This window comes from Notothenia rossii (assembly GCF_949606895.1).
Source record: "Notothenia rossii genome assembly, chromosome: 7".
In the NCBI taxonomy this organism is placed as follows: domain Eukaryota; kingdom Metazoa; phylum Chordata; class Actinopteri; order Perciformes; family Nototheniidae; genus Notothenia; species Notothenia rossii.
In genome coordinates, this window is record NC_136905.1 from 13764284 (window position 1) to 13786834 (window position 22551).

The 22551-nt window shown below is 43.5% G+C and overlaps 3 protein-coding genes across 6 annotated transcripts in view; all 3 read right to left on the reverse strand.

Annotated features, from left to right (window-relative positions):
- The window catches only part of LOC307013172 (uncharacterized protein), a 157779-nt gene that overhangs the window by 76889 nt on the left and 58339 nt on the right, over positions 1–22551 (reverse strand). The window lies entirely within an intron of this gene.
- On the reverse strand, positions 1656–22543 carry LOC307013179 (NACHT, LRR and PYD domains-containing protein 1 homolog). 3 transcript variants are annotated; one of them, XM_079640458.1, is made up of 10 exons: positions 22153–22543; positions 20461–20507; positions 20278–20351; positions 19881–20095; positions 19544–19797; positions 18436–18555; positions 17483–17639; positions 15809–15853; positions 3387–3434; positions 1656–2456 (listed from the first exon to the last, which is right to left on the reverse strand). In XM_079640458.1, exons 1-10 carry the CDS (start codon positions 22352–22354, stop codon positions 2191–2193), a joined length of 1428 nt encoding a protein of 475 aa, XP_079496584.1. In that variant the 5' UTR covers positions 22355–22543; the 3' UTR covers positions 1656–2190. The 3 variants fall into 3 exon arrangements, with proteins under 3 accessions (XP_079496584.1, XP_079496585.1, XP_079496586.1); XM_079640459.1 differs by lacking the exon at positions 22153–22543 and adding an exon at positions 21357–21656 and having other exon boundaries at positions 20278–20354; positions 20461–20504; XM_079640460.1 differs by lacking the exon at positions 22153–22543 and adding an exon at positions 21357–21652 and having other exon boundaries at positions 20461–20504.
- Positions 1656–22551, reverse strand: part of LOC307013173 (uncharacterized protein) — a 158340-nt gene continuing 137444 nt past the window's right edge. For both annotated transcript variants that reach the window (XM_079640440.1, XM_079640439.1), the window contains exon 31: positions 1656–1802. The gene's annotated coding sequence lies outside the window, so the exon portion shown is untranslated. The remainder of the gene's footprint in view (positions 1803–22551) is intronic.

The window sequence follows — 22551 nt, forward strand, 5'->3', positions numbered from 1 at the left end:
CTCCAATACACAGCCGCAATGCTTTATATTGTATTCTATACATTTTTAAAAGCGATGTTTTTGCTGCTGCTCCATACAATATACAACCATAGTCTATTGTGGACCTCATAATTGATCTGTAAATGTCTATTAATGCTTGTTTATCTGCGCCCCAGTTGCATCCAGCTACAGCTCGCAATACATTTAATACTTTTTTGCATTTAGTTTCCACTTGATTAATATGCATTTTCCATGTAGCCTATATTTGCTATCAAACCACAGTCCTAGGTATTTGAACTCATTCACCTTTGTCATTGGACGATTATATAGTGTTAGCTGTTGGCCATCAATCTTGTGTTTGTTTGTAAATACCATGTAGCATGACTTGCTTTCTGACATTTTGAATCCCCAGTTATATGACCACCTCTCCACTTTTTTAATCGCTCCAGCTATATTCTCCATTACGTATGGGGCATTTCTTCCCCTCATCCAAATAGCCCCATCATCTGTGTATACAAGAGATACAACTCACCGGGTGTTTCTCTCTTTCTCCCTCAGTCTGCTTCCAACAGGTTCTCAATATCTTTCAGTATCTTAAACTTTATGAAAACAGAGACAATGTTTAAATCCTGCCACATTTCTACCTCTCGTTCAGTTTCCAGAAGAGGAAGTTAAACGTGTGTGTCCTTTTCTCTGAAGTCACGTGGTTCTCTCTATTGCTCAAAAGAGTTGCCTCTCATGCCGAAGCCTTGAACTCCTATAAGAAGAACTATTGTGGACTGAATTTCACCAGAAAATATATAATATGGACTTTATATATGTGCTTTCGATAAAGCCCTACCATAATATTAATAAAACAAATGACAAAAATAATAGAGCAGAAAGGACATATTGGATATAAAATGGTATATAAAACAAAATAAAAATCTGTTTTAAACAGATAATTTCTTACCAGTATTTTAAAGAATGTCACTGACTCTGCCAGACTCAGTCGTCACACAGGCATTACATAGCTGCACTTTTGCTTATATAACCTCTGGGTGTGCAGTGGTTAGGATGGAGGGACAGGTTCGACTGGAGTGCAATACAGCATCATTTCAGAGGGGAACAACATACTTAATGAATCATTAAAAAGCATTTCATGACCTACATCCCACACGTGAATTTACAACTGAAATGAGAAAATCTAAAATAATACAAACACAACATTTCCAAATGTGTAGTATTGAACTCCAACAGGCATTATCTCTCAGACAGCTCCCTCTAGAGCCACACAAGGCTTTGTATAACTTGTTTAACTCATGCGGCAGCTACTTTTCAAGACTCCTAAACAGACTGGATATCTAAACATTGCTGCAGTTCCCCTTTAAATGTATAAACTTTACTTTCATCACCAAATAAAGTCCTGCCTCGCTTAATCCAAACTTACAAGAAGGTAAGGCTAAACAATTAGTTCATAGAAACTGAGGTTGGTTAAAAGCAACGTTTGTGGATAACGTCAAAAGAATACTACCTTCTTCCAGTATCCCTCTGAACAATCAGTTTAATAAATAATAAGAATAATATGTAAACATTAAAATAAATCTAGGAGGGAAGCGACGTTCCTAAATCTGTTAACTTCATGACATCAGTATGTTTGCTTCAACTTTTAAAACACTCTATTCACTCGACATGTGTAATATTTATAAGAGTTTATTGAAAATGTATTTCGAAATAGAAAACATTGGCCTCCAAAAGTAAACAGATTTTCATGAGGGAAAAAACAACAAGAGAATCGTTTAGCACATAAGAGAATAATCAAAATTAAAATCTGCATGCAAAACCTAAGGATAATCATTCATGATCAAGCATCCTTTAATTTATAAAAAATAGGTTAAAAGCAGACTCTATCCATCTGGGATTTGCTGGATCAAAACATTAAATGTCAGGTGAGAACGCTAAATCATTTCTTACATCATTACATTACATGAATGACTTACATGGTTTGCTGACTCTGGTTTAAACCTTACAGGAAAACGTATACATTTTATAAAATATGACTGGTCCAAGTGTAAAAAAGAGCTATGATTAAACATGAAGGTGCAAAAGCTATATTTGATAGAACCCCCACAGAGACATTTACATTACTATTTCCCCATTGGAATCGTTTAAGATGCTTTCTTTCTTGAGGCACAATGTACATTTAGTCTAAAAATGATTTCTCCTCAACATTCACTTCTTTCCCTTTAGCTCCTCAATGAGATATTTCTCCTTTTTCTCAAGGATTCTGTAGAAGACTTCTTTGCCACGAGGCCCTGCTGCATTCAGGGGACCACTGAAGAGTTCCCTCATCTGCTCCTGAGTGGTCCGGATTTTCCTGATTTCATCATAAATCGCTTGTTGGATGACTTTTTTCCCAAAGAGCTGATCTAAAATATCTGCAACGCAGTTCACTCTGTTGATCAGCTCGGTTCTATGTTTATCCACAAAGTGCTCACCTGAGGAAGGAGGGAATAATGAGTAAAGTGTTGATGATGCCATGAAGCCAACTTGATATTTCTAAGAAAATGATTAAATATTCTATAACAGTGACTTCTTTATTTTCAATACAGTGGAGGAAATAAGTATTTGATCGCTTGCAGATTTTGTAAGTTTGCCCATTTACAAAAAAATTAACAGTCTATCATTTTAATGGTAGGTTTATTTTAACAGTGTGAGTAAGAATATCAAAAAGAACATCCAGAAATTGACATTATATAAAAGATAATAATTGATTGAATTTAATTGTGGGAAATAAGTATTTGATCCCCTTGCAACAAACAAGGATTCTGGCTCCCACAGACCGGTTACAGAAGTCCTCTTCCTTTAAAAAAGTACTCCTGATATCAACTTGTTAACTGTATAAAAGACACCTGTCCACAGAATCAATCAATCAGATTCCAACCTCTCCACCATGGGCAAGACTAAAGAGCTTTCCGAGGACTTCAGGGACAAGATGGTAGACCTGCTCAAGGCTGGGATTGGCTACAAGACCATCAGAAAGCAGCTTGGTGAGAAGGAGACCACTGTTGGTGCGATTATAAGGAAATGGAAGAAACAGAAAATGACCATCAATCACCCTCGGTCTGGGGCTCCACACAAGGTCTGGCCCCGTGGGGTATTGATGATCATGAGAAAGGTGAGGTATCAGCCAAGAACTACAGGGGAGAAACTTGTTAATGTTCTCAAGGCTGCTGGGACCACAGTCGCCAAGAAAACTATTGGTAACACACTACACCACAATGCATAACATCTTGCAGCACCTGCAAGGTCCCCTGCTCAAGAAGGCACATGAAAGGCCCCTCTGAAGGTTTCCAATGGACATCTGAATGATTCAGAGAAGTGGCTGATCCACTGAGATCATAAACCAAAATCAAGTGTGCACCCACCGTCTACCGTGGTGTATTGAGCTGTCTCTCCAGCTGAGGGTCTCGCAGCTGAAACAAATTGAGGGAAAATAAATATTGCTTAATGATGGACAGGTTTAGTCTTTATACTTTTTTTTTCTTTTACACAGCAACATAGCAAAATACGGTCATTCAATGTGTCAATAATACATGCACTGTCATTGGTTGCCAGTTTAATAGAAGACCTAAAACAATAAGACTGATGTTATTATATTCAGCAAACTAAAAATATTAAAAGCAACAATGTGTTACTCCACGTCTCTCAATACTGTTCAGCTTCCTAAGCCTATGCTACAACACACCAGCTTGTGTCCAAGGTAAATCCTATCTCAAGTGAATGAATTGGGGCTGGGCCATATATGGATATCATAGTGAAATCATGATGTCAGACTACACTTTGTATTACATTTTGGAAAACGTCATATGTTGTAGTCAAGTCACCAATTCAAGAGTCCAAGTCTCTCTCGAGTCACCACTCTTCGAGTCCGAGTCCAAGTCTGAGTCACCAAGGAGTGTCTGAGTCGAGTCCGAGTCATCATTACCTGTGTTCGAGTCCGAGTCCAAGACCGAGTCACCTAAGAAGAGTCCAAGTCAAGTCTGAGTCACAAGTCTTCATGTATTAATCTTCGTGGATATATGTGTTGAAATGTAGCTGCTCCTCTACATTGCTTTTATCCTGTCATGTTATACTAATCTGTCTATTGAACTGCTGTGAAGCGAGTTTGGCTACAATTCATGTAATAGGTGCTATACAAATATAAAGCTTATTACTAATATTATTATTATTATTTATAAATAAACTATATTTAAAATGAGTTACCTTTTATAGAAGTGATTATATTTGTATACCAATATTTTCCTATGGTAAAGTTTCCTTTTTTTTTACTTTTATTTTGATAGTAATAAGATCGGGACTCATATTTTGAAGGAACTTTTACCGGTTAAATCGGTTTACTGATGAAGATTTAGCCCCAGAAAGCACATGGCTACTTAGCATGCAAAATGACGTCATTCTGCATGTAAAAGGAGAACTATCATGCTATATTTGAATAATATATTGTTGGGCAATACCTATATAAGGTATATTTATACGTTTTCTTTTTCAAAATACCAAACAGATCATGCATTTTAGCCATGCCTCATTTCGCTCTATTTTGCTCTCCTCCACCCTGTCTTTGCATGCGCTGCAGCTGACCACACCAAGGGGGCCGAGTTACAAGAGTCATGTTAACATGCTGTTGCCATGCCACGGCAACCTCTCATTCCCCTGATTGGTGGAGAGTTGGCCATATAGGCGGAGCTCCTCATCACTGACGTTGAGATATTTCAAATCTGTATCAGTCTGTATCAGATCCGTTGCAGCCCCGTTTTTAGAGATTTTGGATATGGATGAAAAGAGAGAGGGTTGTGTTTTCTGACACTTGGTGAGTTCCCTGACACACCGGGGACTCATATTCATGTATAAAAGACGTACAAAGGTGCATTTTGCATGATAGGTCCCCTCAGGGCCGGCTCTAGACAATTTGCAGCCCTAGGCGAGATTTGAGTTGGCGCCCCAGCCAGAGAATCGTACAATAGAAAAGATAAAGATCAATAGAGTATCCAAGGAATACAAAATAGAATGGGGGGTGGACGTCACATCCTCAAGGGGGGTCCGGAGGTATGCCCCCCCGGGAAGATTTTTTTTAACATTTTAAAGGTCACATGTCATGCTTTTCCGGTTATCACCCGTCCCCTTGTGTGTTATGAAGGTTTTTCTGCATGTAAACGGTGTGCAGAGTCAAAACCCTCAAAGTACACCCTGTAGCGAGTAAAACTCTAAAACAGAGAAGACCTCCCCAAAACGCCTCGTTGGTGAAACGTCATCATCCATTTGATTCTTCCGGGTACGTGCTTACGAAAGCACGTACCCGGAACTAAATGGGCCAATCCGTGGAGCCGTTACGTTACGTCCGCGGAGCCGTTACGTTAAGCCCCCGCTGATTGGTCCGAATTGACCAATCCACACACACACACTCAGTGCAGGCAGCCCTACTGATTTCTGCTCCGTGCTGCAGGCTGATAACAGGCAGTTGGGATCACGCAAAATTCTCTCTGCAGACCCATTCTCACAGCGTTTATCAATCTTTAAACCTTTTTCTTACTCAATATCAAGCCACACTTATTGTTTTTACTTTGGCTGTGACTTTGTGTGTGTTCAGGTTGAGTTTGGCTGTGTTTGGCTGTGTATCGCTAAACAAGGAAATCACGGAGGGGCGGGGGGGGGGGGGGGAGGAGCTGCAGTGAGCCGTTTAGTGGAGAAAGTGAATACTGCTGAATACACATACTTTACAGAGATGCTGTATGCGAAACCAATGTGAGTTTGGAAAATTGCACAGTATTTTTCTATTTTAGTATACCTCAACAATGGAATTATGATCAGTGGAAATGGCCATGACATGTGACCTTTAAAGTAAAATGCTTCAATCTGGTGCACTTTAAGCAGAATTACTACTAGATCTAGGGGGTACAACTCTAAACACCCATATGAAAAAGATTGGTTTACATTTTATAAATCAAATAAGTATGTGGACATAACCAATAACCTACCATAGCCAATAACAAATAAATGTAACTTATTTTATTTTTATTGTTCATTCATATCGTATTTGACCTGTTAACATTTATTTATTCGTGCATTTTTTTTAAATCTCTCCAGTTTAAAACAATATTTTTGGTTTACTGTCCTATAGTATACATTGAAATGATTTCAAACCTGTTTTATCCCAATAATTATAAAGGTGTGCCTTGGAAATATTTGTTTACATAAATTGTGACCAAACCGTTTGAGACCCACTGAGATAACTTAGACTAAAGTGAACTATCTAAACACTCAAGAGTCCTTTACCTCACTGAGCTGTAGTCATCAGCCTCTCAGTCTGACTGGAGAGGACTCTTCCTCCACATTATTGTAGAAACGTCTTCTTCTAATATCCGTTAGAGCAGCTAGCACCAGATGCTAATAACAACAGCGCTGGTACTGGTGCACCCTCCCTCTCTCCCTCATTCGCTCCCAAGCTCACTCGCACTTTGGCTGTGAGCTGCGGGCGCCAGATAAGCCAACATCCCCCATTTTCATCACTTACAGCGCCCATCGTAGGGCAAATGAAAAGTGTAACCGGGGTAAAAAAAGGGTGTTACATTTACTTAATTATGAATGTTGTTACTTCAAGGCCGAAAATGAGGATGAGCACCAACGGTCCAAAACGTTTTTCTACCAGCGCAGCGCCTCCCCAGATCTGGCGCCCTAGGCGAAAATCTATAACGCCAGTGCTACGGGCCGGCCCTGGGTCCCCTTTAAGTATAGCCATGTGCTTTCGTGTTATCGGCTGAATCTTTCTTTATTGATTAGATCACGTTACTCTGATGATAGTGTTCAAGACAGCCTATATGTCTGAACTCGATCCTTAGAGTAATGTGTTACGGAGCCTTCTCTTCAATATTCTTTCCACATAACGAGCATTTTGCGCTGCTGTTTTCCAATGTGGAAGCAGAATGTGTGAAAGCATACAGCACAATGCGGGGTGTGTCTCAAGACATCTCTAGACTGGAATAGCGGGGCCCAGTACGTGAACTCGCCTCGCAGGATAGAGGACATCAGACTCCAGAGAAAATTTGCTCGAGTCCGAGTCCAAGTCGGCGTACGCGATAATTCACGAGTCCGAGTCCAAGTCATCGTGCGCGAGAATTCACGAGTCCAAGTCCGAGTCGCAATCAGTGCGCGAGTCCGAGTCGAGTCACGAGTCCCGAAAATCGGCACTCGAGTATTCCATCTCTGATGATCACTTAAGTGTCTTTTCCTGGTTTAATTGCCTGCATTACATATTTTGTGAAAGCACCAATAATCAACCCTACCATTTTGGTGGAATATATTTGACCAGAAATATTGTGAAATTTGATTATGTCCATATCGCACAGCCTTAAATGACTATGCACCATAAGTCACACTATTTTTTTTAACTGTACATCAACATTCAGTGTAAAGACAGTGTCGTTGTCAATGTGAAGGGTGCAGTTTGAGGAGAAATGCTAACCTGCTAATTCTGTAGAAAATATTCCCATTTGCTGGTCTATTATTTTTCACCCATAACCAAGCTGCAAACCCTGCTATATCTCTCCAATGTCTTTTGTGTAGGGCTTTTAAGTTTTTGTGGACTAAAGACTTTTCGCTCTGGTGGAAAATAAATCCTTTTCAAGTCTTCTATTTTATAATAGCAAGAAAACCTAATATAAGGCAAGGCAAGTTTATTTATATAACACCTTTCAACACAAGGCAATTCAAGGTGCTTTGCTATGTAGATGTAACAGGGACAGTTATGTCTCATTTGTATATAATATATTATGTAAATATGTCTATATAATTACACAAAATCTGTGTTTATTCTTGTTTCATCTTGTGTTAATACCTGACGCAGTAGGACTCACATCAGTATGTGGAACTATAATTTTAGCGTGTACCCCTACGTTCCTTATGTATGTGACACTGTTCCCCTTTTTTTCGCGGGGTTCATGCATCGTTCTCCCCTTTTGATACTGATCTCTGTGGGAGAGGTAGGCGGCTCTTCAGCCAGAAGCAATTTCCGTGTTTTAGTGTCGACTTTATGCACTTTAAGTTACTTTTTATTACTTATTTTTGTTGTAGTGTCTCACGGGTGTTCACAATGTATTTCTGTGTTGTTTAATTTGTATAGGGGCACGTTAAAGAGAGTACTGACTGGAGAAATGTTTTCTTTCTGTCGCTGTTTCGTCAGGTATGTTGTTACTTTTTACGTTATGCCCTTTTGATACTGATCTCTGTGGGAGAGGGGCACGTTAAAGAGAGTACTGACTGGAGAAATGTTTTCTTTCTGTCGCTGTTTCGTCAGGAGTGAAAATAAATGTACATCCTGAATGAAGCTACACGTCTGGGTCGTCGTCTTTCTACACAACACAACGCAGAGTCAGACACAGCCGGTTACACTTGGTGCCGTGACGACCCGTTGTATCCGCGACCAGCGCCGTCTGGTCCCCGGGGTAAAGCTGCTGCCCACCGGCGGGAAGAAGGAAAGACTGGAGTGTGTGTTTTTTTTTCCTCTTTTTTTTTTTCCCCCTCTCTTGCTGCGACCGCAGGTGCGTTAAAGGGACAGTGTACATATTCAAATTGAGAGATGCACTGAGTCTGAGAGGACACTTATCACTGAGTATATCTGTCTATCTGTGTTTTATCATTTTATTTTATTTTAGTGTTTTATCTCTTGTGGGTGGCTTTAAACTGTGTTTTGATTGCTTTGTGGGATTTTTTTGTTGTTGTCATTAACAATATGGATGTTAGTGGGCATGATGTCACATTTGGGTTGGGGAGGGGCCAGCGACTTAAAGGTAGTGAAAGATTTGGGTTCGCTAGTGATTTCAACCCGACATTAACACCTGCTGCAAGCTCCACACCTATTATGCAGCCAGACCGTAAACTTACACAAGTAGTATCTGTTGAAGCTTTTGGGGAAATGATAACAAGTTTGGCTAAACAGATAGGTGAGAACATATCAAGCACCATGCACCAGCCCAGTGCTGCCCAGCCTCAGTCTCCCACCAATCCACACCCGTCCCACCAGGCTGATTTGTCTCAATTGAAGGTTGTGGTGCAGTCAGACACCAAGGCTCCGCCTTACTTCAGGGGTGATCGTGCTGATGTATTTTCTATTCATGAATGGGAGGACATGATGAGATGTTACCTGAATAGAGTGAAATGTGACACTCACGTAGAAAGGTTTGATCTGATTATGTCAAGACTAACAGGTAAAGCCAGGGATGTGGTGAAAGTGTCAATCCGCAGCCGACCTGACTTGAGTGCGACCGACCTGCCCACAGCTGTGTTTGACATATTAAAGGGTAACTTTAGTGAGCTGTCATACTCTAACTTGCCCATGAAAGATTTTTACGGCACTGTTCCACGTGCTGGTGAAAGTGCTATGGACTATTGGATACGCCTTAACAAGTCAATAGATGCTGCGGACGAGTGCCTCCGGAGGCGAGGTAAATGTGTAGATGACCCCAGTGCAGAAGTGGTCTTGATGTTCATTAATCACTGTCCTGACCCCAGTCTCGCCATATCATTCCAACTGAAGGCACCTGAGCGGTGGACCACGGCTGAGGTTCAGGAGCGTCTGGACGCCCATATGAGAAATGTGAGAAAAACAGCAGCGCAGTCTCATAATGTGGTGGGTCTGTCAGTTTATAGTCAGAGCCCTGTGACTGATTCTTTTCGCCCTGTCAATCTGGGGATGTCTCAGGCCTCATTAGCGCACCAACCAGACCCCCCTCCCAACTCTCTACCGGCCACTGCCCTTGCTTACAGTCAGCCTCAGCCAGACCATGCTAGGGTGAGTCCCCAAGTGTCCCCCTTATCCCTGCCTCTCTCTGCTGTCTCTGACCCAGCCCCTACCACCGTCAACCCACCTACTACCGACGCTGGTGTTCAACAGGTAGTTGCAATGTTTGACAGAGTTCTGGCTATGTGCAACGCTTCCCTTACAACCAGTCAAAGGCCAGACTACCATCAGCCAGGTAACCACCAACAAGCCCACCGTCAGAATGGTCAGCCAGGCAACCACCAACAAGTCCACCGTCAGAATGGTCGACCCCGTTACCAGCAGGCATCTGAGTCCTTTCCATGCAAGGTTTGTGGCTCCAGGGACCATTCAACCCATGCACACTGCAGGCTTTACAGATTATGCCTTAACTGCTTCAGTCCTGGTCACATAAGAAATCAGTGCCCACAGGCCTCTCCTTCCTCAGCCATGCCACCTTCTCCCTCCAATGCTGGTTTAAACTAGCCCGCCCGTGCAGTGAGAGGGATAGCATGGGCGGCACTAGTGACACCCTCAGTGAGGAAAATGACTTAAGATCAACATATGTGAACTGCTGTAGTAATCTTCCTGATGACAAAACTGTGATTGCTGTGGGTTCACATAGAGTTGAAGGAGCCAATGACTTGTTTTATACCCCAGTGTTAGTAGGGGGTCAGTCAACTTTAAGGGGGATGCTTGATTCAGGGAGCATGTCATGCACACTCAGCGAAGAGGCAGAGTCCAATCTTAGAGCTGCTGGTGTCCTCCCTTGTCCTCAGCCTGTGCCAGAGAAGGTGGTCCTAGTTGGCTGTGGTGGCCTTATGACACAACCCAGATGTATCTATGACCTGGAGATTGAGGTTTACGGTTCTAAATTCATTGTGCCAACTTTCCTTGTCCCAGGGCAGAGAGACGAACTCATTATTGGTAGCAACGTCATCAGGCCCATATTACAGAGGATGAAGTCTGATGAGAAGTACTGGGAGCTCATCCAGTCCAACACCTCAGACCCCGACTGTGAGCAGTTTCTTCAGTTGCTCAGCTGCATCACTCGTTGGTCTGGTCCTGAACTGCCTGACAAGGTTGGCACGGTCAAGCTACGGCAAGCTATCACTCTAGCACCACAGAAGGAGTATCTGGTGTGGGGAAAGCTACCTGGCAGTGTTCCTGTGTCCCCTGGGAGCACTGTCATTGTGGAGCCCACCTCCTCCCGTTCAGCCCCCAAAGACATTATTGTGGGACGGGTTGTGGCACCCATGTGGGGAGATCGTTGGGTCCCTATGAAGGTCCTTAACCCAACCAAGAGTCCCGTGACACTACGCCGCAATGCTAAAGTGGCCGATGTGTTTACTTGTGTCGCGATGGAAGACCTTCCCCTCTCTCAGGGTGTGAATAGGCCACAGACCAGTCAGGCAGCTGACCCTCCTCCCAACTCAGATGCCAGCTCTACCCACACTCAGCAGCTTAAAGACTGTGGATTGGCAGACATCGACCTCGAAGGCTGTGCGGTGTCAGATGAATGGAAAAAGAGACTCTCTGAACTGTTGCTCACTTACCAGGATGTCTTCTCCAAAGACAAGCTGGACTGTGGGGAAGCGAAAGAGTTCGTCCACCGGATTCATCTCACTGATGATCACCCCTTCAGGCTACCCTATCGCCGTGTCCCTCCAGCACACTATCACAAACTGAGAGAGGTGCTGTCTGAGATGGAGTTGAAAGGCATCATCAGTAAATCAGTCAGTGAGTATGCATCGCCGCTGGTCCTTGTCTGGAAGAAGTCAGGAGAGTTAAGGATCTGCACTGACTTTCGCTGGCTTAATGCCAAGACCGTCAAGGACGCCCACCCGCTGCCTCACCAGGCCGACTGTCTTGCTGCCCTTGGTGGAAACGCCTTTTTCAGCACCATGGATCTCACATCGGGGTTCTACAACATCCCCCTCCATGAGTCTGACAGGAAGTACTCGGCATTCACAACACCCTTAGGCCTGTATGAGTACAACAGACTTCCCCAAGGTCTTTGCAACAGTCCCGCGTCCTTTATGCGGATGATGATGAGTGTGTTTGGTGATTTGAACTTCTCCAGCCTCCTCTGTTATTTGGACGACCTGCTTGTCTTTGCTCCATCCGAGGAGGAAGCCCTGAAACGGCTGGAGACTGTCTTCTCGCGGCTCAGAGCCAACAACCTGAAGCTGTCTCAGAAGAAGTGCTACTTCCTTCGCAGGACTGTGGGGTTTCTGGGTCACGTGATAGACAGCAGTGGCGTCTCAGTCGACCAAGAGAAGGTGAGGGTCATCTCAGCTTTCGGGAAGGAGGATCTCATGAACGACGACGGTTGCACCCCATCTCAGCGGAAGGTCAGGTCTTTCCTCGGGATGGTGCTGTATTATCAACACTTCATTCCTGGCTGTTCTTCCATCGCAAAGCCACTCTACGCCTTAACTGCAGGGCAGAAGAGGAAAGCCAAGGGCTCTTTCGGTCGGAGAAGAGCTGGCACCTTTCGAGAACTGACTCCTCAGGATTGGACCCCTGCCTGTGAGAAGGCATTTGATGATCTGAGACACGCACTCCTCAACAGCGTGGTGCTGGCACACCCAGACTTTGATAGGCCTTTCATCCTCTCCACCGATGCTTCCCTTGATGGTCTGGGTGCTGTACTGTCCCAAATTTCTGCTGGTGAGGAGAAGGCAAGACCCATCGCCTTTGCAAGCAAAACTCTCAGTCGCAGCCAGCTCAATTATCCTGCACACAGACTGGAGTTCTTGGCTCTAAAGTGGGCGGTTTGTGAGAAGTTTAGCCACTGGCTCAAGGGTCACAGATTCACCGTCTGGTCAGATAACAATCCTCTCACATATATCATGACCAAGCCGAAACTTGACGCCTGTGAGCAGCGGTGGGTTGCTAAGTTGGCTCCGTATTCCTTCGAAATCAAACATATTCCCGGCAGGTTGAACGTGGTGGCGGATGCCCTCAGCAGAGACCCTTTCGTGAAACCTTTGAGGGAACGGTTGCTGCGTGAACCCTACTTGGAGCTACTGGACCAGGTCTGTGACGTCAGTGATGGGTCTGTGCAAGATGCCTTCCGCCTCACCTGCCAACCACAGTCACTGGAGGGTCCATCTCACTCTGACGCCATTGAAGGTTCAATGTCTGAGGATGAGGTCTCTTCTCTTCTTTCCTCCTTGGACGAGTGGGACTCTGCTCCTAGGGAGCGTGCAGCCTCCCTGGTTGATCACCTCACCACCTTTGAACCACCTGGCCAGGACACGTTGCATTCCCTATCTCTTTCTGAGCTGCAGTCACACCAGCAACAGGACCCAGTAATTTCCAGGGTCGCTCTCTATGTCGACAGGAAGCGCAGGCCTTCCAGACGGGAACGCTACAATGAGAGTCAGCCGACTCTGAGAGTCTTGAAGCAGTGGGATAAACTGACTCTTCTGAATGGCGTCCTCTACAGGGTCACGAAAGATCCCTTGACTAGACAGAAGAGGTCCCAGTTCGTGGTGCCGGAGTCGCTAAAGGCAGATGCATTATCTGGTGTTCACGACCATGCTGGCCATCAAGGTCAGCCCCGCACACTGTCTCTGGCCCGCCAGCGTTTCTTCTGGTACGACATGGAGAAGGATGTCCGCAATCATGTGAAGCACTGCCACAGATGTGTTCTCAGCAAGACTCCTGAACCTTCCGCAAGAGCCCCACTGGAGAGCATTAAGACCTCTGCCCCTCTGGAGCTTGTGTGCATCGACTTCTGGTCAGCTGAAGACCGTCACAACAAGTCTGTGGATGTTCTTGTGATCACCGATCACTATACAAAGTTGGCACATGCTTTCCCCTGCCAGGATCAGACAGCTAAGAGAGTAGCCAAGAAGCTGTGGGACAACTTTTTCTGTGTTTATGGCTTCCCTCAGCGCCTTCATTCTGACCAGGGAGCAAACTTTGAAAGTGAGCTGATTGCTGAGCTCTTGCAGTTGTCAGGGGTTGACAAGTCCCACACCACACCTTACCACCCTATGGGGAACGGCGGCACAGAGAGGTTCAACCGCACCCTGGGCAACATGTTGAGGTCTCTACCACTTCGCTCCAAACAGAAGTGGCCGCAGATAATACAGACAATGACTTTCGTGTACAATTGCACTGTCCATGAGACCACTGGGTTCGCGCCCTTCTATTTGATGTTCGGGAGAATCCCAAGGCTGCCAGTGGACCTTCTGTTCAGGAATGTACTTCATGATGTGACTGTGTGTGACTACAATGCCTACGTGAAATCCCTCTTGGAAGACCTGCACTGTGCCATGGCACTGGCCCAGAAAAACTGCACAGCGGAGCAGAGACATCAGAGTGACCAGTATAACAAACGGGTCAGGGGCCAACCTCTGTCTGTCGGTGACCAGGTGCTGCTGGCGAACAAAGGCGCCAAGGGAAAATGCAAGCTTTCTGACAAGTGGATGCCTGTTGTGCACACTGTGGTGGCCTCAAAACCAGCCCTCCATATCTACCGGATCAGGGATCCAGAGGGACATGAGCGTGTTGTTCACCGAAACCTGCTGCTGCAAGTCAACTTCCTTCCGCTGGAGGAGGCCTCGGATGGTGAAGATGATGCTCCTGTGCCCGCACCTACCCCTAGCATGACCGATACCGCTCCGGCATCTGATTGGCATGGGACAGAGGTGTCCGAGTTAGACACAGCAGCTGCAACAGCTGGGCCATCCCTAGCTGGTTCCCTCTCGGATGTTGACGGGGAGGATGGCCGCACCGCCTCATGGGTCCTTGAGCAGTCCCCTTTTGATGACTCTGTTCATCCAGACCACCCACCACCTCCTTCTGTGTTGGTCACCCCCGTTTCTAGTGACCCTGCAACTGCTGTAGAGACCCCAATGGCTTTCCCAGCTCCTCTGCCACAACGGCCCCCTGCCAATAAGCGTCAAGCATCACATGTAGATGGCCAGGTTACCTCACGATTCGGCAGAGTCATTAGACCTGTGCGCCGCTTCATTGAGTCCATGGCACAACTTGAGTCCCTTCTTGAGGGTTGAGATAAGGCCGCGTGCTGTTATTAATGTGTGAAATGTGGCGTGTTAGCCATTATTTGTGCTCTGGTGATATACTGCTGTATTGAGCCTTTTTTTATTTTATTTTTCGCTCATCCACATCGTTTGGCCAGGGTGTGGGGTGTAAACTGCACCTCACCTTGTCTGTAGAGTACTGTGGGTTCTTGCTGGGCCCAAGCGAGTCCCTCATTCTCTTATCCTTTAGGTAGGAAGCTCTTATTGCTGTTTCATATGGTTTTGTTGCTTGTTGTAATGGCCAGTGTGTTTATATGTGGATTGTTTTGCGACCCAGAATTTTGCATAATTCTAGCGGGGTGAGTGTAACAGGGACAGTTATGTCTCATTTGTATATAATATATTATGTAAATATGTCTATATAATTACACAAAATCTGTGTTTATTCTTGTTTCATCTTGTGTTAATACCTGACGCAGTAGGACTCACATCAGTATGTGGAACTATAATTTTAGCGTGTACCCCTACGTTCCTTATGTATGTGACACTGTTCCCCTTTTTTTCGCGGGGTTCATGCATCGTTCTCCCCTTTTGATACTGATCTCTGTGGGAGAGGTAGGCGGCTCTTCAGCCAGAAGCAATTTCCGTGTTTTAGTGTCGACTTTATGCACTTTAAGTTACTTTTTATTACTTATTTTTGTTGTAGTGTCTCACGGGTGTTCACAATGTATTTCTGTGTTGTTTAATTTGTATAGGGGCACGTTAAAGAGAGTACTGACTGGAGAAATGTTTTCTTTCTGTCGCTGTTTCGTCAGGTATGTTGTTACTTTTTACGTTATGCCCTTTTGATACTGATCTCTGTGGGAGAGGGGCACGTTAAAGAGAGTACTGACTGGAGAAATGTTTTCTTTCTGTCGCTGTTTCGTCAGGAGTGAAAATAAATGTACATCCTGAATGAAGCTACACGTCTGGGTCGTCGTCTTTCTACACAACACAACGCAGAGTCAGACACAGCCGGTTACATAGATAAACAACTCACTGTCCCTTGATCCATTTTCTGAGGACGGTCCACCCGTAGCTTGCTCTGCAAAATAGACAGATATGGTTTGCAAGAAATATGACGGATGACAATTTGACATACATGTTTAATGTAGGACACATTAACACTGCATGCTGTGATTGGCTGTTTAAACTGGGAGCTTGATTGTCCTTTGTAAACATTACAATCGCACACAAGGGGATTATGGTACACTAATTAAAACATTATGTTAAAGGCAATGTATGATAATAATTTGTTGGGTTTTGTAATTCCTCTCTTGTGCATATATTGACATCTTGCTCTTCCAAAGGTGTACTCAGTGTGTGTGCAGTTCAGCTGGCAGAGGTGTTCACAGCACACAGACATCTTCAACAAGTCCCTGCTGCAGTTTAGTTCCTGCATGTTTCAAACACTCCACCATTATTCCTGTCCCCAAAAAGACTAAAACCACCAGCCTCAATAACTACCGCCCAGTGGCACTCACCTCCATCATCATGAAATGCTTTGCGCTGTTAGTCAAAACATTCATCACCTCCTCCCTCCCTGACTCTCTGGCCCCCATGCAGTTTGCCTACAGAGCAAACAGGTCCACAGACGACGCCAGAGCCCTAATGAAAGGAGGCTGTGGCTCAGTGGATAATGTGCTGGACTTTGAATCAGGGGATAGCAAGTTCGAGTCCCACTGCAGTCAGCATGTCGTTGTGTCCCTGGGCAAGACACTTCACCCCAAATTGCTCCTGTGGGGATTGTCCACAGTATTGAGTATGTAAGTCGCTTTGGATAAAAGCGTCTAAAAAGTGACATGTAATATAATGTAATCCACACTGCCCTCTCACACCTGGACCAGAGGAACACGTATGTGAGAATGCTGTTCACTGACTACAGTTCATCTTTTAAAACCATCGTGCCCTCCAAGCTGGTCATCAAGCTCAGGGATCTCAGGCTCAACCGCGCCCCTCTGTGACTGAATACTGAACTTCCTGACGGGCAGACCCCAGGCAGTGCGGATGGGAAGCATCACATCCTCCACCCTGATCCTCAACAGCGGAGCCCCTCAGGGCTGTGTGCTCAGCCCCCTCCTCTACTCCCTGTTCACAAACGACTGCTCGGCCACACACAGCTCCAACACCATCGTGAAGTTTACTGACAACATGACCGCCATCGGCCTGATAACCGACGAGGCGGCGTACAGAGAGGAGGTCGAAACCCTGATATCTTGGTGCCAGGATAACAACCTCCATCTCAACATCACTGAGGACCTGACATGGACTCATCACACTAACACTATCACCAAAACAGCTCGACAGCGGCTCTTCTTCCTCCATTGGCGGCGGACGTTCAAGGAGACTTTAGGATACTCTGGAACTTCTACAGATGCACCATAGAGAGGATCGTGACCTTCTAAAGGTGCACCATAGAGAGGATCCTGACGCACTGCTTCATTTCCTGGTATGGCAGTTTCACCTTTTCCACCAGGACGGAGCAGCCATCCATGGATGACCTCTACTCTCAGCGGCTCAGGAAGAAAGCCCACAGGATTATCAAAGACCCCCATCACCCCAGCAACAAACTGTTCTATCTGCTGCCAAATGGCAGGCGGTACTGCAGCATCAGGAAAAGAAAGAAAGATAACTTTTTTCACATGGTGTGCAGGAAGTAATAATGCCCACTGACCTTTCAGAATCTCATAGCTCCATACTTCATACTGTGAATTGCGTTTCCCTTTGTTAAGTTGTGAGAGTGTAAGGTCGAAGTCACTGATTGGATTCTTAAAGCGCACGTCAAAGAATATTGAGCGTTGGCTTTGGCTACTATTGCTGAGGGTTATTTTCTGTGTGAGAAGAAAAAAAAGAGAGAGATGACAAAATGAGATGTGAGGGTCAATATGAAATAAACTAAAGATTTCAGTTGTTTAAAAAAAGTGAATTCGTCACATGGCCAACAGAAAATATGATGCTGGTTATTTCAAATGGAGAAATCCTTATTGTTGAACTTAAGTTTGATGGTATTACAGTACATGCCGGTTTTTGACTAAGTCCACAATTTGATATGCCACTGGTAAATTACAAGAATCAATTTTCTCACATTCGCTCTCCTAGATTAATAGATTTTGGCTCCTGAACCATAGCTAATTCTTCTGTATGTATGGCATATCTTATTATTATGCGTTTATTAAACAAGGAACATGCATAACAATACATTCATCATAAAAAGGGAAGAGATGATGTATGGTAGAATTTAGCTATTAGCTCATTTCCATCTGCAGTCCCTGGGTAGATAAATACATACAAATCAACAAAAGTGCAGATCTATCAAATACAAATACCAGCATATTTTACGCTCAGCTCGAAACATATTCCAATGCCTGGTGGTTGGAAATTAAAAAGCTGATGGTGCAAAGGCAGTCCACCTCAGTGGGATGTTTAAGTCTAGAGAAGATCTTGACTATTTGTGAGTTCCCTTGATATTGATATATTAAACAGTAGCCATTTTGACATCTCACTGAAAGGTTAACACAGGTATTATTTACAAAATGAATAACTGTCCCATTTTAATTAGTGTTCTAGTCTAGTCAGCATTAGCAATACCAGGAACCTGGCCCAATTTACTGGCAATTCAAACTGTACCTCTGGGCGAATCTTGGCCGTTATGCCTGCTGTGAGGTTGAAATGTTGGTGCATTTTCAGGTGATTGTTTGGGCGTGGCGTTAGGATGAATTTGTATTCTTTATTGTCCTTGTCGATGGTCTGGAAAAAAAATTAAATCTAAGCACAACCCTGCTTCAAGTTTACAGTAAGAAGAATGTGTTTTAAAATGCATTTATGAAACAATAAGGTTTTAACAAAAGAGTATTAGGGTCAGTATCTAGAAAAATAAATGTTTATTTTAGATTTTGTTATTTCAGAATGGCCACTGAGGAGAAGGTCATGATAAAAAAGTCATACCTTTGAGAAAAAATGTCTTTAACGTTTTGAGAGTAACTAAATAAGTGAGATCAAACCAAGCTGCAGCGTCATCGACAATTACCACCGAATAGGTCTGAGGCACGTCTGTGATTGTATTTAACATTTATAGCAACATGTGAAACAGTTAAATTGGCTTAAATGCTTTGCTGTTTGAAGCAGCTCAAACTAAATGATACCTCGCTTGATAAGTATTATCAGCGAACACGTTATAACACAATGATAAGTATAAGGTTATATGTCAACCATGTATCGATCATTGAGAGTCACGTTGCAAACATAGCTTCTAGCTTTGAGCAGAGCTAGCTCTGTTTGTAGGGACTTGGCTTGGCGACCAGAGGGTTGCAGGTTCAAGTCCCTGAACGGATAAAGTGAAGAGTGGGGACTGATACTTTGTGAGGTGGCAGTTGGTCTCCTGGTCATGCTGAGGTAACCTTGAGCAAGGCACCAGAGCACCACACTGGGCACTGTAATATAGCAGTCAACTGCTTCTTGTTTAAGGACGGGTTAAAGGCAGAGACTACAATTCACTGTGTGCGGTGCTGTGTTCCTGTTTGACGATTGGAAGTTGATTGTATTAAAATCCTCCATTTCATACAATAGGACCCTTTTCAGATAATATTTCCTTCATATGTTTACCCTCACTTATGACTTTACTCTCATAACAGGACTACTTTAAGAATGAAAGATGTTATTTTCACAATTTAGCCCAAATACCCCATTGTAGGTTTTGATTTCATTTTGAATGTGTGACAGTAAGATATTCAGTAACCTCTTTAAGAGCAGGATCGAGCGGGGTCAGGTAAACATGAAGAACGGTGCATGATGCGTAGGCTTTTGAATAAATCAAAACGTTACAGTGTATTTTTACTGGAAAGCCCATTTTCATCAGGACCGCTCTTGGAGAGAAAACTGGTTCACACAGCTTGACATGAGACGATGTGACTTCAGACACTTTTTCCACAACATCTCCACAGTCATCTATGTGCAGGACTGCAAACTTTTGCGATACTTTAGGGATGTCATCTGCATAGTATAAAGCACAATAAATGAATGTGAATAAAACAATTGTATTGATTATTTTGATATTTTCCTCCATGATCACTTACCTATGCAGATCCAGTGTGGCAGGTACACTTCAGATAACTTCCCAGAAATCACTGTGATGTCTATCAGGGGACCTGCAGGCATGTATTTCATCATTTCCATCCTCTTCATGGGTTCCTCCGAAGAGCAAAACTGGTACTTAAAGCTGACCTTTTCCTGACAGACCCAGCGCAAGCCAGAGACACTGCATTCAAAGTTTCCCGCTTCAGACTTTAGGCTAAAATATAACGGAAAAAATACAGAGTTTGTATTTGGTACACAATGTAGCATTAATACTATTGGGGAAATATTTGTAGCAGATCTTCGTGTTCTCTCTGTGAAGAAATCCCAAGACCGAAGCTTCAGTGTTTACGATATTTCCAGTTTGATAATATGCAGTATTTAGGAAACAATTTTTACCTGTAAGTTGATGCCTCATCTTCATCTGTACTGTTCACCTCAGGTTCAAGTTTAGTCCAGCCACTGGAGTCCTTCTGCAGAGGACAATCATTTTTACAAATAAGTTAAGACGTGACTTTTGGAAAAATCACAGATTAACCCATACATGATCAACAAATAAGATGAACACTTCAAAGAAATTACCATCATTTTTTCACTACTCCCAAGCTCCAAGCTTCTTGAAGGCCCTTGTGGAGAAACAAAATGTATTACTTAAAAAATGTAAATGTAATCATATGGTAACTTCTATGCCCTTTCGCACTATGTGCTACATAGCGCTGATGTAGCAATAGAGTGGCGAAGTCACGCCCGTCTACCTCCGGTCCATGGGACCTTATTTCGGAAAAATAATGTATTGAAGTCAATGGAGAGAGCAAACTTATCTTTCGATCCCGTTTGAATTGTGCCATGAATTACACATATGATGTTTATAAATCTTAAAAAATCATTTCCATGTCAAAAAGTCACAGTTTGTCGTAAAACTGTTGAAATAAAAGACTATGAAAAATACGCAACAAGAAAAACTACAAATCCCAGAATCCCTGTCCCGCATGCTGGCTCTTACGGAACTCCCCTTGTGTGTATGTACAGCTCTCAACATGCCCAGACTTGGAGTGATTTTCACCTCTTTTAATACTTTTCATCTCATTCTGAAAGAAAGAAGTGAAATGTGCCAACGTGGTGACGGCCGTCTTGGTGTGTGGTGCGGGACGGGAGATTTAGGTCATTGAGCGGTTTCACACAAAAAAGTGTTACTTCACAGTTTTACGACACATTTTTATTTTTTTGACTTGCAAAATTATCTTTTATCATGTGTGTAATTCGTGGCACAATTCAAACGGGATCGAAAGGTAATCTTTCTCTCGCCATTGACTTCAATACTTAATTTTTCCGAAATAAGGTCCCATGGAGCTCCACCGGAAAAGGAGGGACTTCGCCTTCACTCTATAGAGCAAATCTGTTATGCAGGAAATACTGGTGAGTGATGTCTTTTTGGAAGCTTGAAATAACATAATAAAAATACACTTGGCTTTTCACACCTTTGGATCCTAAAGTGATTTTTGACAACTTTTGCTCCAGACCATAATCGTCTTCTTTAATCTCCTTTAAAATCTCCATTGTCACCTCCATAGACTGTTCAGATCCACAATCTCAACTCTCCCTGCCGTCTCTAATCTCTGATTTGAGAGAGATCCTAGAACCACCGACCTGGCTTTTTCTTCAAAATCAGGAAGGGTTGCTGGTCATTTATTTACGTGACCAGGTACTCTTGTTTCTGTGTGAGTCAAAAGCCTCATCATCACTGATTCAAAATCAGATTATCAACGACTTCTTAAAGGAAAGGTCTTTTTTTTTTACTCCTTGAGTCACAAAGAATCGAAATTCTTTAATAATCGGGAGCCGTGTTCAACAACAGGAAAACGATATAAGCTATATAACTGCATGTATAGAACACTTTCATTTACAAACTCCCACACAACTCGTGCAGTATAATCAAAGTCTCATTTATCCTGGCACTAGCTCACTACTTCTGATGTGTGGAGAAGAGTAGCGCATTTCAAAGTATGAGACTGTTAAAGCAAAAGTGTTTCAAACAGTGAGGTTGTTTTGGAATAGTTGTGCTGTTATTAAACATGCCCCGGTCGCCCCCCATTTACTTAAATTCATAGAAATGTCTACATTGTTTGATTTGTTACTCACAGTGGAGTAATTAATTAAAGTTAATTATTCCTTAAAATAAAAAATAAAAAATACAAAAGCATTGCAACAAATACAAAAACTCATGACTATGAACTCTTCTGTGTGATGTAGCAGTTTTAGTTTTCTTTCTCTTACCTTTGAGTCTTAAGATAGTCTCTGATAATCTCTCCGCTAGATCAGTTCTGTTCAGGTCCATTAAAACCTCCCTGGTCACCTCCACAGACTGCGGACCACAGGTCTCCACCATCTGATCCACTAGCTGGAGAGCACTTCCTGTCCAATTGGGATATCCATAACGGAAGGATATGCTCTTCTGGAAGTACGTGACCTGCAGCATCAACTGAAATCTGTCGAGCTCATCATCACTCAAATCCTTCAGAGTTTTCAAAAGGATCTCTTTCTCTGCTGCAATTTGTGCCTGACATTTTTTACGGATGTGTAAGAAAAGGTGTTATTTCTCTATGGAAATGAATTTTACTTTGTTTTCATTTCTTCAGTCAGTTTTTCAGACAAGAGGATTTTATAAAATGTTTA